Genomic DNA, 14,072 nt, shown 5'->3' with positions numbered 1-14,072 from the left:
GGCGCATCACATTTTTACCAGTGTCTCCGCCCATTTCTACTACTATATGGGTAATGCTCACTACTTTTATGGCCAATATATTTTGGGCTGGAAGAGCTATTTTTTTTTGCATCACTGCTGATTTAACCATTGTGTGTATTATTATTAGGAGCTGACTAGACTTATCAGTATTAAAAAGCCTTAGCTGCTGTACATGGTGCAACAGATGTGTGAAAGCAATATTCTCAATGACCTTTTGGGGCTGGCGCCAAGATTGACAAACACCTAGGGGCATATTTACAAGCCCCTTGCGCCACCGGTGCGTCACTTTTTTTACGCTCCCTTGGCACAGAGTGCATACCATTATCTACGAGGCCACACAGAGGTGCTTTGCGTGGCTTTTCATGGCCTCGTTGATATGGTGTAAGGCAATGTAGCGCAAGTCACTGCATTGCCTTACAATGCGACTTGGGGGATTTCTATGTGCATTGATGTGGGATCTCTCACACAACACCCATGGGGTTTGACACAGTCCCAGATGTACAAGGATGTGCAAACCTGGGAAGGCATCAAAACCTTACACTTCCTTAGGTGAGGCATAACGAGAAGAAGTATCTTTATTTCTCCTCGTTTTTTTCCTCCGGCTGCATTCTGCAGCACACACAGAAGGAGGAAAAGGCCTCCATCCTGCCAACAACACTGACACCCTTGCACCATGGTGCAAGCGTGCCTGCATTTGTGCTAGGCTTCAAATTATGCGCTGGTGCTGGCTGAAATGACAGGAATGCAAGATATTTCATAAATACGGTGCATTCCTTTCCTTACGAATTGGCCTAGAAGCACTGCAAAAAGACTTGCGGCACAGCCATACACCAATTCTTTGTAAAAAATGCCCCCTATTTGCTAATAGATACCTGGCTGACAGTAGAGGTTTACTGAAAATTGAGGTATAGTGTGTAAATAATAAATGCCCACTTTTAAATGAAGCATTAGTAACCGAGTCTACATAGGAGCAGTTTCTGTACCTGCATCAACTGGGGAGGACACACAGTGCAGCTGAAAATATAGCTGTGCTTGATTAGTGTGTTTGTGCGTGTGTGTGTATTGTTTGTTGTGTTACCTGTGTACTTCATGCTTAGTGTGCATAGCTTCTGTGTGCTGTAATAATTATGGCTTATCTATGTGTCCGTTGTCTGTCTTTTTGCTACACGTGTGGTGTGCTTTGTGTTGTGCTATATGTAGAAGTCTGTGTGCTGCATGTATGATTGGATACGTAAACAGTGGTTCACAGGGTTAGTTGTAAATCCTTCAAAAGTAGCTAATTTTCCCGCGGTGTTGGACTCACTTGAGGGTGATGAACTGGATGTGAAGCTTGCAGTTCCTCCTAGTTTAAAAAAAAATCCAGCTCCCAAATATTTTCTGAGAAAGTGTCTTTCAACTCTGCCAGTGTTGTGCAATTTACAATGCCTTACTGCTGTCCAACTAGGTTTGAACATCTGCAGTTTTTTCAGACCGCAGAATATCATATTCATGAAATGTTGGATTAGCCTAGAGTTGCTCTTTGTTTGGTGTAGTAACTTTCTATTCATGCTTCCTTTGCATTCTGGTATTTGTAGTCCTGAATACAAATTAAAAGTCAATCTATTAGAAACAAGATTCAATTAAGAAATCAAATTCATGGTTTACTTGTATTTCATAAGTTGACTTCAGAGCTCCTACCTGTTTTTAAGAGATGTTTTAAATCTACATGAAAATACAACCTTGCAAATACCAGACCCACATCAGGAAGCTGCTAGCATATTACTAATTGTCCTGGATGACCATGCCTGCTTCAAGAACTGTCAGGCCTAAAAGGTGGCGTGGTTGCTTGCTGGTACCAGTACCATTTCTACTTCTCATTCATTAAATAAAATGTGTATATGTCACTCACAATTAGCAGTGGTATTGTGGTGGTTCGTTTTGTTAGAAATTTGCAATTACTGAGCCATAGCACAGTCACCTAAATCATGATTCAGGCACCCCAGTTTTTCCCCGATGCTCTAAAATGAATTTCTGGCACATTGGGCCTCTAGGTGGCAGAGGTATGCACCCTGTCCAAGTGGAGACCACAATCCTTGTCAGTGTAAGTCAGATACGCAACCTAAATTAACCTATGCTCACCCTCAGGTGGCTTGGCACAAAGCAGGCAGGCTTAACTTAGAACGCAATGTGTCAAGTATTAGTGCAACACTTGATTACAGCAACACAGCGAAAGACACCACAAAAAGATGCAACAGCAGCTTAAAAAATAGATATCATTTATCTGAATAAAATAGGACCAAATGACAAAAAATCCAAATAGTATATCAGGCGATATTCATTGGTTAAGGGGAGAGTGCTTTCAGTTACCAAAACATTAATTTAGATATAAACTCTGGTGATTTCAGAAGCCTGTGTTCTTCTATTGGGGTAACAGTGGTGTTATGAGAAGTCACTGCAAGGAGCGCCAAGGAGAGCCTTGGAACTGCTCAGGTTCGAAGTAAAGATACAGGAGTCTGTCTTTACCTTGTTCCACGCTGGTCGCGCTAGTACTTAGGGAAGTGCCCAGAAAGTTGCAGCACTCCCTTCAGGGGAATTACAGCACTGGGTACTGTTCCTCATTCCCCACCACAGCCGGCTCTGCCTCTGGGAACGGAGAGGCTCAGAAGTGGCCTCCTGGGGACTGGAATGCAGGTGAGTCCTCCCGCGACGTCCCTCTGTGTTGTCTGGGATTGAGGTGAGGCCCCCAGCCCTCACAGGCACAGAACCGCACTACAGAGCAGCTATGTTGGCGTCGGTGGGCCTCACTCTTGGGGCCTGCATTACCATTGGTGTAGTCGGGCTCTGGCAGGGTGGCCTCGCACACGGAGCCTGCGCTCACAGTTGCAGGTGGGGCAACATGGGGCACAGCATGGATCGGTCGGTGCTATGGCCTCGGATGGAGTCCAGCGATTGCATGCTGAGATTGCCAGGCAACCGGATGAGGCCCTCATACTGAACAGGACTCCCAGCGGGGTTTGCAACACAGTGCTTGATCTTTGGGTCCCTGCACAACTGGCTCAATGTACTGAGGACGAAGGGGAAGCGCCACTCTCAGTCTTTTGAAATAGAAACACTCTGGTAGCTGGGAGTGGACAGAGCGGGTTTAGTCGATAGATTAGATCTTTGATGTCCCAGAGACCGCTTGGCAGAACCCGGGACAGGCTAGCAAGTCCTTTTGAGACTCTTGGGAGTAGAGAAATGGAGAAACAGTCTAGTCCTTCTCACTGCAGGATAGGGGTAGCAAGCAGCAGGCCAACACAGCAGAGCAAACAGCAAGGTAGCAGCCCCTCCAACAGCACAGCACACAGCAGTGTTAGGCCTACACAGAAGTGCAGTTGCAAAGTGCCAATCCCTCCTGCCAGACCATCAGACCTTCATCCTGGCAGAGTGCCATTGATGCCGTTGGAGTTCTGATTTGCAGGGGTTTGTGGTACAGTACAAACACGTAAAAAGGCCTTTGATATGGGGGAGACATTAAAGGATTTCCCGGAAGTGCACAAGGGTCCCTTTCATCCCGGCCTTGTCTGCCAGGCTATATGTGAGGGTAATCAGTCCTTTGGGTGGAGAAAGGACACCACTGATTGAAGTGTAACTTCCCTCTGCCCAGGAAGACCCATCAGTATACAGGTGAATGCATAAGCAGCTGACTGTCCTGTGTTTGTGGCTGTCTAAAGGGAATTCATAAAGTGCAGCTTTCAGGCAGCCGAATACAGACGTGTATTCAGAGAGGCTAAGGCAAAGAATGGTTTAAGGTAAGAAAATGTCAACTTACTAAAAGTGGCATTTTCAGACTTACAATTCAAAATCTAATTTCACCATAAGTTGTGCTTTTGTATTGTGAGTCCAGAGACACCAAACCCCATAGTTCTATCTCCTCCCAATTGGAAAAAGGATGTTAAAGGATGTTTTAAGGTAACCCCAATGCTATCCTATGGGAGAGATAGTCCTTGCAATAGTGAAAAACGAATGTAAGAGTTGTTCACTATCTGGACATGTTAACCTTAAAGGTACATGTCCAACCTTTTAAATAGGATGCACCCTGCCCTTGGGACTGGCTAGGGCCTACTTTAGGGGTGACGTACATGTAATAAAAAGGAAGGTTTGGGCCTGGCAATTGGGTCCACTTTCCAGGTCGAAATGGCAGTTTAAACTGCACACACAGGTTCTGCAGTGGCAGCCTTTAGTCATGTCTGAAAGGCTACTGTAGTGGGTGACACAATCAGTGCTGGAGGCACACTGGTATCATTTATTTGCATACAGTGCACTTTACTAGGGAGTTACAGGTAAATTAAATAAGCTAATTGTGGAGAAGCCAATGTTACCATGTTTTATAGCACAGCGCACCTGCACTTTAGCACTGGTCAGCAATGCACAGAATCCTAAAAGTTAGCAAAAATGAGTCCGAAAAATGAGAGGTCGGAGGGCAAAAGGTTAGGTGTAACCACGCCAAGAATGCCAAGTCTAAGGCTCCGCAACTTTAGAGCTGCAAACATTTATCTCGTATGCTTTGCCATCAGATAGCCTTTTGCTCTCCCGCAAACAAATCACGATGCAAGGCAGGTTTCTTCTTGCATCCAGGAAAAGGAATGGGGTGGCTGAGGAAGTCGATTTTGGACGTTCCTGCGTACAGTGCCACACTAAAGCATCCCCCTTCACCTTGCAAGATTACAGTGGCAGGCTGGGCACTAGTGGTTTCTGAGCATCAGCAACAGACAGAAGTTTCTCGTGAATTAAATATTCTTTAATCCAATAAACAGGCATACCAGTGAGCTGCGCATTGGTAGGCTGTGAAAGTGAACAAATGACCATACAAACCAACATGTTGGAATAGGTGAGAGGGAGATGTATGAAAGAAGTCATGGTAATGTATTTCCACCTTTAATTCATATTTAAGTGGAGAATTGTTTCGAAGTCAAGACAGCAAAAATAAAGGTTCTTTTGCTTTAAGAACGATAGACTCAACAAAAATAGTAGCATATGCCTGCCATAGGTTGGGAATGGAAAATCAGCCTCCCCTCCCCCCACCCAACACACAGAGAAACACACACACAATCACTCACCCACCAGCATACATATCAGTGGACACATAAGGTGGCACAAACATGTACGTCGTTTGACACCTTGTTAAGGATTACAAGGACTATATCACTGCAATAGAAGATACGGACTATGACACTGCAGTTAGTTTTGCCTAGTGCTGGTACCAGGTCACAATTTGTATTTCCTGCAGTTGACATTCCTGCCCATCCCCCCACCCCAGCCCCTTCCAAAGCAAGTACTGTCCTTGAATTACACTATCCAAAAACTCTTATTGCTGCCCTCACAGATATACTGAAAGTTCTATTTTCATTAAGTTTACTAACACCACACCCCAATCCCATAAACCCTGTACTTCTGCACACATATAGAGACATACGAGCATGTATTTCTCTGCCTACTATAAGCTTTTGGAATGAGCATTTTAGTCAAACCTGTTTTCTAAGGCTTAGGGGGAGTTTCCTTCTACAAAGAGGAAAAGTCATGTTAGGTAGTTTGTCCTTCAGGACAAACAATGAAGGCCTCAAAAGCTTGAGAGTCAAAAACATATTCACTGCCGTACTACAGAAAACCTACCTCACCCTCCGATTTTCTCATAAGAATGCAACAACTTTTGTTTCCGTGCTCATCCACTCACTTCCTAAGACCTGCTTTCCTCTTTTAACAGTTTTGAGCTACAGTCCTGAGGATCACAGAAGGCAGAACCTCGGTCTCCCATCTCCCATCTCATCTCCCATTTGACAGAAAAAAAGGATCTAGCACCATAAAATATGCAGCCCCATTAGCAAATTTGATAGCTAGAAAACTCTACATTTGCAAATCAGAGCAGTTTTGAGCTTACGGAGGTAAGCTGTTTAGGTGCTTTGCAAGGTATGGGAGGCTGAATGAATGTGTGCTTGCTGCAGGGACTGACTGCTGTAATATCAAGGAATTTAACTTTAACAAACAGCCCTACAGACTATAAAAGCGACTACAAACAGTCAAAAATAACCAATCCACTGACCTGTCCGACCTGTCCTTCTGCTACTGGTAGATTGCCCCACAGGCCAGGCTTAGCCTGCTCAGACCCATATACCAGCAACAGGCTCTGAGGTGAGTGTGACTGTTTATTCATTAAACTAATGCCACTTCCAGCACAGCAATGAATGTGATTTAATTTGCTATAAACAGATTTGGAACCTGACCTGACCTTCTAGTTGATTCCTTGCCAGCGTGTCTTGCGCTCCTGTAGTCTTATTAGGTGCTTCTGACTGAAGAGAAGTGTTGGTTCTGTATAGCTTGGAGTGTGCAAATATGGCCCAGGAAAAGTCTGCTCCCCCTTGCGCCCTAATGTTGCTGCTTTCCCTATCCAAAAGCCTCTGTTCCTGGTTGCGGCAGCACCTTTCCCAGCAGGCAGTTTCTATCTGAATCCTTAGCAAATGCAAAAGACCTCAGGGTAAAGTGAGGCCCCTGTTTCACGCTCTTTTTATTATGATTGCTGCCCGTGTGAGAGTCTCAGCAGTCCCTTAACTGTTGCAGAGCAAGCCGTTGTTCTGACAAAGTTTCCATTGAGTTCAAAAAAAGAATTTTTTTGTTCTGAAAGCAATCTCTGACATTCTCGCAGTTGCATTTGGAGGAAAGAGGGAGGGGGACATTTTTATGGAGGTGCACGGCCCCTTGAGCCCCCCCAGGCTACGGCAATGGTGTAATGGATGAGATCACAGGGCTTAATATGATGATCAGTGGGGCATCTTCCATCTCTAAAATTCTATAACCTGATGACATTGAGAGTGATGGTGGGGACTAAGACAAGTTTTTTCGGTTGCTAAAGGCACCTGAAGTACCCATTTCTTCCATAGCAGTCACATGTATATATGGAAACACTATACTATTTCTGAATTGAAAACTCAGTTTGGACATTGAGGGTGATGGGTGGGTACTAAGACAGTTTTTTTCTCTTTGCTAAAACCACCTAAAGTACCTTTTTCTTCCATAGCAGCCACATGTATATATGGAAAAAATATTTCTCAATTGAAAACTCAGTTTGGAGAGCTTGGGATGGAGCACCCCCAACGATTGGAGAGGTATCGGAGCATAGATCGGGAGGGGAGGACGCTGTTGAGAGATGCAACCTTCCAACCCTGGCCCAAGACCAGGCGGAGAGTCCGAGGTAAGACTGAGGAATTTGCAACTAGGAGAAGCCTACTTGAGCCCTACAAAATCCATCACCACTCTGATTTCCTAGTAAACTGATCCTTTTTCAGGTTCAACCTCGAATGACATCCCCCTTGCTACATATACACAGTTACTTCCCCCAGTGCTGTCAGGTGGTTTTTGAAAGTGGTGGAGCATAATTCATGCCTGAAACTGTAGTTAGCAAGTGAAATGAGCAAGCCTGATTTCTTCTACCAGGAAAATTGAGAAAATGTTTGCAACAAAATGGGTGAAACATAGTATTGCAAAGCACAATTTTCACACACATCTGCTAAAAAGTTAGAAGCCCTGAAAGGGCACTCATTAAATATTGGAAGTTTATTGTGTTATGTCAGTGAAATCTGATGCTCCTCAGGAGTTGACACCTTTTTTGTGAAATGTTCTATGTATGGCACCATATATCCAAACTGGACTCAGCTATGTCAAGACCAGCAGTTTGTTATGGGCGTCTCTCATATACCATGTGTACCCCCTTATGCCAAACAGTACAAAGAACATGCAAGTGCCATACTTTTGTTAGTGATGCCATCCATATAGCATGGGTGTCTCCCGTATAGTATGTGTGCCTGCTTATGCCAAACAGTACAAAAACATGCCAGTGCCATAGTTTTGCCAGTGATGCCAACCACATGCTATGTGAGTTTTTTAAATTGGTTTTACCGAGGTCCAGCAAATGAAAATAGCCAGTTTCAGATACATAATTTATCATACAGCATTTCCATAGTGATAGCACCCTTTTAATACAATTGATCTAATTAGCACCACTTATATAATTATCCTGACCTAAATGTATTTACTACTAGTCATCTCGAAAGAATTCGCCCCAGGTTTGGGAACATTTCTTGAGCCCTGCTACTCTCTTTGCGTACCTGAGTTCCTGATTTCTTACCACAACCATTTTATTCAGCCATTCTGCAGAAGTATGGATCTGCACGGAGCGTCAGTTTTTCAGTAAGAGGGATCTAGCAATAGCAGTGGCAATAAAAACTAGTTTCGCCCACCGAGGTGGAAGCCTTGCCGCAAGATCATAGCCCTAAACCAAGAACCAGATACTAGGAGTTATGGAGATCTGAAGGGTGACTGTTAACAACTTGAATACCTTATCTCAGTAATCTTGGTTACTCTGACACGTGCCGATCATGTGTCCAATTTGCTATGCCTTCTGCTTGGCAGCGAAAACAGACATTGGGGCAGCTGGAGGTAATCCAGGACAGGGCTTGTGGGGTGCGATACAACAGCCATTTACTGAAAAATATCATACAATGTCAATTTGCGCCTCTAAGTGACCTGGACTTTAATTGATTGACTTTTTCCCAGCAATCCCTTGTCTGCTCCAAACCCTCTTGCCTATCCCATTCTCTTGCCTGGTTGGGGGGGGGGGGGGGCGTCAAGTATGTCAGGGCAGCATTTTGTCATACTCACTGCCTACCATATGCTATGGTGGTCCTCCCTTACCGCAAGCAAGCCTTACTTCCAATTGTGCCAGCATTTTCACGTAGGTGTCCCTCTTGCCAAGATATTCCTCCAATAGGGCACACCAGAATTTTATTTTTATCGGTGAACCAGTGTCTCATAATTTACCTCCAGTGTGCCAGTGCCAGCACTGTTGCTTCAGTTGCCCCATATGCCAAGAATTTCCACCAGTATGCCAGTAGCAGTAACTTTGCAATTGGTGCCCATTATGTCAAGAGCAGTACACAGTATACCAGCACAAGGATTTTACCCTGGGTGTTTCATATGACGTGTTAGTATGCAAATGCCAGTATTTAGTGTGCCGCTGGCAGTATTTTTTTAATGGGAGCCTGTGGACCAATGGCAGACTTGCAAGCATAACACCAAATTCTCACTCACACTCAGTTACATTCACTCGCTCACGCTCATACTTTTCTAAGTTAGGGCCTGATTTAGATTTCATCAGATGGGTTACTCTGTCTCAACGGTGACGGATATCTCGTCTGCCAAAATATAAATTCCATTATTTTCAATGGAATTTATATTTCAGCAGATGGAATATCTATCACCGTGGTGAAGAAGTAACCTGTCTCCCGAAATCTAAATCATGCCCTTAGTCACATTCATTTGCACTCATTCATTCTCACTCACACACTTTCACTCAGTTTTTACTTTCACTCATTCTCACTCATCTACATTCACTCACTCACACTTGTTTGCACTCTCTCTTACTTTCAGTCTCACCCTGCCAGCTCTGCTAGTCCAATATAGTAACAGGGAAATGAAGAGTCTAGGTGACAGACGTCTATTTTGGGGAAAATGAAGAGTCGATGACTCGGGGTGGCCCTATTGGAGAAGTATAAAACAGTGTTTGAGAGGCCGGGTAATATCTCTTAGACCAGGAAGAGGCCAGGACACTAAACTGTGCAAAACAGAGAAGGTGTCATGAGGAGAGGAAAAGGCAGGGAAACTTCTGGCCTGGCTCACAAAGAAAGGGGCGGGGACTAAGACTGGTGCAAAAGGTATACACAGAGGAGGGTGTTATGGTGGAATCAGCTAGTGAGATCGCACAAGCATTTGCATGTTTTTCAAGCAAGCCATGCACCCGCATATTAGTGGGGAACATGGGAGTGATATGTACAGTTTTATTAGAGATATTCCAGTCCCCAAGTTGGGGTGAAAGGCAAGGAAATTATTAGAAAGGGAGATACAGGAGGTATGATTGTGGAAGCTGTCACAAATTAAGAGTAGGAAATCACCACCCCGAATAGCCTGCCTTCTGAATTTTTCAAACATGTGAGGGGCCAGGTAGTGTGACCAATCAAAACCATGTTATACAAGTCTGGGCCAGTGGGTGAGCTCCCAAGGGATCTTTGACAGGAGACTATTGCTCTTATTCACAAGAAAGGACAACCACCGTAGAGTTGTGCTTTGTGTAGACAGATCTCCCTCCTAAATAGAGAAACAAAAGTATTAGCAAAGATAACTGTGGACCACCTCATGCAGGTGACAAACAGCATTATAGACCCAGATCAATCATGCTTTATGCCCTGTAGATCAACTTGCCACAACCTTAGGAGATCATTTGGATACCTGGCACACAAGGGAGGTGTGAAGAAGCCAGCGGTACTGTCAGCCTTGGACGCTGAGAAAGCATTTGACGCACTGGAGTGGCCCTATGTGGTGGCACTGCAAGAGCAGATGGCCCTTGGCCCCTCCTTTTGGGCCTGGGTGCAACTTCTATATAATCATCTGACAGACAGGGTCAGGGTGAATGTGTCTATGTCAGGTGAATTAGAACTGGGCAGGTGGACCAGGCAGGGGTGCCCCTGTTATGATTACCCTTTGCCGTGGCTTTACAGCCAGTGACAAATGAGTTTCACCATGACGCCCTGATACGGGTACTCCAGTGGGACATAAAAAATTAAGGATGTTATCTCATTACATGCGGATGATATCCTGCTTTATTTGGTTGATCCAGAGAGGTCCATCTCCAGGGATTTTGAGAACTTAAGCATTTTTGGGAACTATTCAGGCAGTCATATTGACTGAGGGAAATCCATCAGTTAACCGCTTTCGAAGTGGCAGTATAGTGAGGGATAAAGCTGTCCCATACCCTGTGAGGAAAGTGGGTTCATCTACTTGGGGGACATACATGACCATGGATCAGAAATAGTTCTTTGAACGGAATCTGGGTAGACTATTGGAAGAGCACAGATGAGATGATGGTCTTTGGCGCCAGCTTCCCCTATTGTGATTGAGTAGGACAGCTCTTTAGAAAATTATACATTTGCCCAAATTCCTCTAATTCCTACAGAACGCACTTTTTGAGGTCTCCAAGTGCTTTTTTAGATTGGTGGAGGCTGAAACCAGATTAGGACAGTAGGGTGCCAAAGACAGCGCTATCCTCTTTATCCTGTAAGCCATTTGTTGTGGGTATAGACCGCCTGAACCTGTGCTGGTGCTACTGGGTGGCCCAGTTGTTGGTGGTCAATGACTGGTTATTCACAGAACAGAGGGAACCATCAATACTGGTTAATAGGAGAGCTATGAACCGGGAGGCTATGTCAGGCAGCTGTGTGGTAAAGGGAAACCTGGCTAAGCTCCTGACTCCAACGGTAATGGTAATCAAGGCATGGAGAAGTGTGATAAAGAAATTGGGGTAGCAAGACAAACTAGCATTGGAGACACCACTGTGGGATGTGGCGGCCCTTCCAACCTTACACAGGCTAAGGGATACAAGAAATAGAATTTATTGGGTCTCTCCAAAGTGGAGGATATATGGAACAAAAGAGGGATTTTACTCTTCACACACAGTATGAGCTGACACACAGTATGAGCTAACAGTTAATCAATATTTATGGTACTTACAAATGAGGCATATCATAATGGACTGTATTTGCCCGTCCCCCGATATGGAGGATGAGAACCAAGTGAAATATATAGAGTTTTGAGGGGGCCCTTTCAACCGACATGCATTATCCCTGATATACACCACTCTACCTACTAATAGTCTGCCCCACTGACTGCCTTGCGAGAGAGATGGGAAGTGTACTTTGTACATTGGAAGACGTTGACTCGGGCGCAGCATGTAGATATCCTGAGGAGGCTGCAGTCCAGGCTATATTTTGTCTGGTTCAACTGAAACAATTTCACAGAGCTTTTTATACCAGGACCAGATTACATGCTATGGATAGGATTGATACTGAAAACTGCCTGAGAGGCTGTAATTGGAGGATACACTCTTGCATTATGTTTGGGAATGCCAAAGGGTTCTGAAGTACAGGGAAGGGGTGTAGTGCAGAATGTCTCAGGCTATCGATTAGTCACTAGAGTGTACTCCCCAGGTGGTTACATTGTGAATATTGGGAACAGACTTTGGCCTGATACTCACTTCTCTGAAATGTTGCACTAACGACAAGACATTACACGGCCGTGGGAGGAGAGAGCTCCCCAACGGGACATGGGAAGCAAATATGGACTGGTGCATGCAGGCTTAGGACAAAATATATGAGACAAGGGGTTGCCTGTACACAAGTACTAATGAAAGATATATATTTGTGACAGCAATTGCCCTAGGGCGTCAAGGCTTTGCCTTGAAAATAGAGGGCCATGGAAGGGTGTGGATGAAGATTTTTCATATGCTGTTCTGTCCAGGGATACCCACCATTGCATCGTGGTTTGTTGATGTGGAGTAACTGTTCATAGTATAACTTGTCATGTGGGGATACCAACGGGGTAGTGGAGATATACTGGAATCCTAATAGGTCTGATCCATCATGTGGTTTAATGTAATCCTCCTGATGATTGCCTGACATAGAAGTCATCCGATATGGGGCTGTATCATGGTTTACTGCCATCTTGCAAAACCCAATACAACAGATTAAAAAAAAAAAGAAATAAAACGTCCCTAATATCACCTAACTCAGAACTTATGCAATACGTTCCATAGTAGTTAAGCCTTCCCATACTGAACATGATTTGAAAACCTATGTGGCTGAGCTAGGATGTCAGTGCTGTATTACACAATAACACGAATCGAACAACTCAAAGATCGTTGTTTAATTTACAATAAAAACAGTAAGTGCTGGTGCCCAAAGTTTTTTCTTCTGAGCTGATCACGTGTGCTACCGAATGCCAGGCTGTGGATCATCACAGCTAGCTGGTCCTGATTCCACCTCTCTCTCTTCTTCGACCCCACACTTCCTGTCTCTTTATGTCACTCTTCCCAGTGCTTCGCTCATCCTTGCTTTCTCATTTTGTTGCTGTGTTGCTATCTTTCTCACCCTCCTTCTTTCTCCCTTTTCTTCTTTCTCTCTCTTCTCTGGTGAAGGTCTGATGCTGAAAGCTAAGTCGTGGCCTCCAAAAATGAAGGCTATTGCCCACCACCTGCAAACATCTTCACAAAGATGCGCCGTCAAACATTGTCATTGCAAATCAATGTTCCTTGTCCACCCAACTCCCATCTCACCCACGACTTACACTGAGGCATCTTGGACCTCAGCCAATCCCAGCCTTGTCTTAGGGACAATGAACTTGACACAGTCATTGAGGAAGTGAAAAAGTGCTGAGCCGGTATTCCCTACAATTCCTCACTTGGCACAGAACATTCCCTAAATCAGCGAGTGGGGCATTGATGCACAGCTGATGTTGCAACTCCCATCCTCCCTCTCTGCACAGCTGTTGTGTCTCTCATCAACTCTACAGAATTCCTGGATCTGTCATTCTCTTCTGGACTCCCCTGATGCTGACTTGTCATCAGTGTTGTTGATCTGTTTCCGTGTTACCCAGGTCCTCTTTCCCTCTCCTCGTCATCTTCCGTTGTTCCTCCTGTAAGCTAGTTGGTGCTTTTTTCCTTCGGCTCTTGTATCTCAAACCCCCCCTCAGCCCAGTTTCTCCCGCTCTGAAGACTTCCCACCCCACCCCTTCATAGTTCATGGTTTTGACTAACTGTTTGATTCCCCCCTGCAGGCTGCTTGGAGTTTGTGAAGCGCCAGCTTTTTCGCATCGGAGATGACTGGTACTTTCTTTTCGCGCTGGGAGTGATCATGGCGCTCATCAGTTTTACCATGGATTTCACTGTCTCCAGGCTTCTGAATGGTAATTTCAAAGACGTTTTAAGGCATGGGCAAAGTGGGTAATTGCCCAGGGGTTCACCTTCCAAAGTGCCCCTGGGAAAGTGGACTTTCTCTCACTTCTGTGTATTTTTGTACCTTACTTTTTAAGGTATGACTCAATCTTGTTGAGCAATATAGGGCTTGAATTAGCAAAAAATGGGTAATAAAATTCAAAGTTTTTCCAAACAGGGGCCCCAAACATACTTTTCAGGGTGACATCCTTGGATGTAGTTG

At 44.7% G+C, this 14,072-nt stretch overlaps 1 protein-coding gene across 1 annotated transcript in view; it reads left to right on the top strand.

Moving 5' to 3' along the window:
- LOC138300562 (chloride channel protein ClC-Kb-like) overlaps positions 1-14,072 on the top strand; it is a 198,584-nt gene that overhangs the window by 34,932 nt on the left and 149,580 nt on the right. Inside the window, exons 2-3 of the mRNA XM_069240102.1 lie at positions 7,052-7,225; positions 13,693-13,821. Of these exons, the coding sequence (XP_069096203.1) occupies positions 7,114-7,225; positions 13,693-13,821 (241 nt within the window). The 5' untranslated portion in view covers positions 7,052-7,113. The remainder of the gene's footprint in view (positions 1-7,051; positions 7,226-13,692; positions 13,822-14,072) is intronic.

The sequence above is a fragment of the Pleurodeles waltl genome, chromosome 6 (genome assembly GCF_031143425.1).
Source record: "Pleurodeles waltl isolate 20211129_DDA chromosome 6, aPleWal1.hap1.20221129, whole genome shotgun sequence".
Classification (NCBI taxonomy): Eukaryota; Metazoa; Chordata; class Amphibia; order Caudata; family Salamandridae; genus Pleurodeles; species Pleurodeles waltl.
This window is presented reverse-complemented; position numbering and strand designations above follow the sequence as displayed.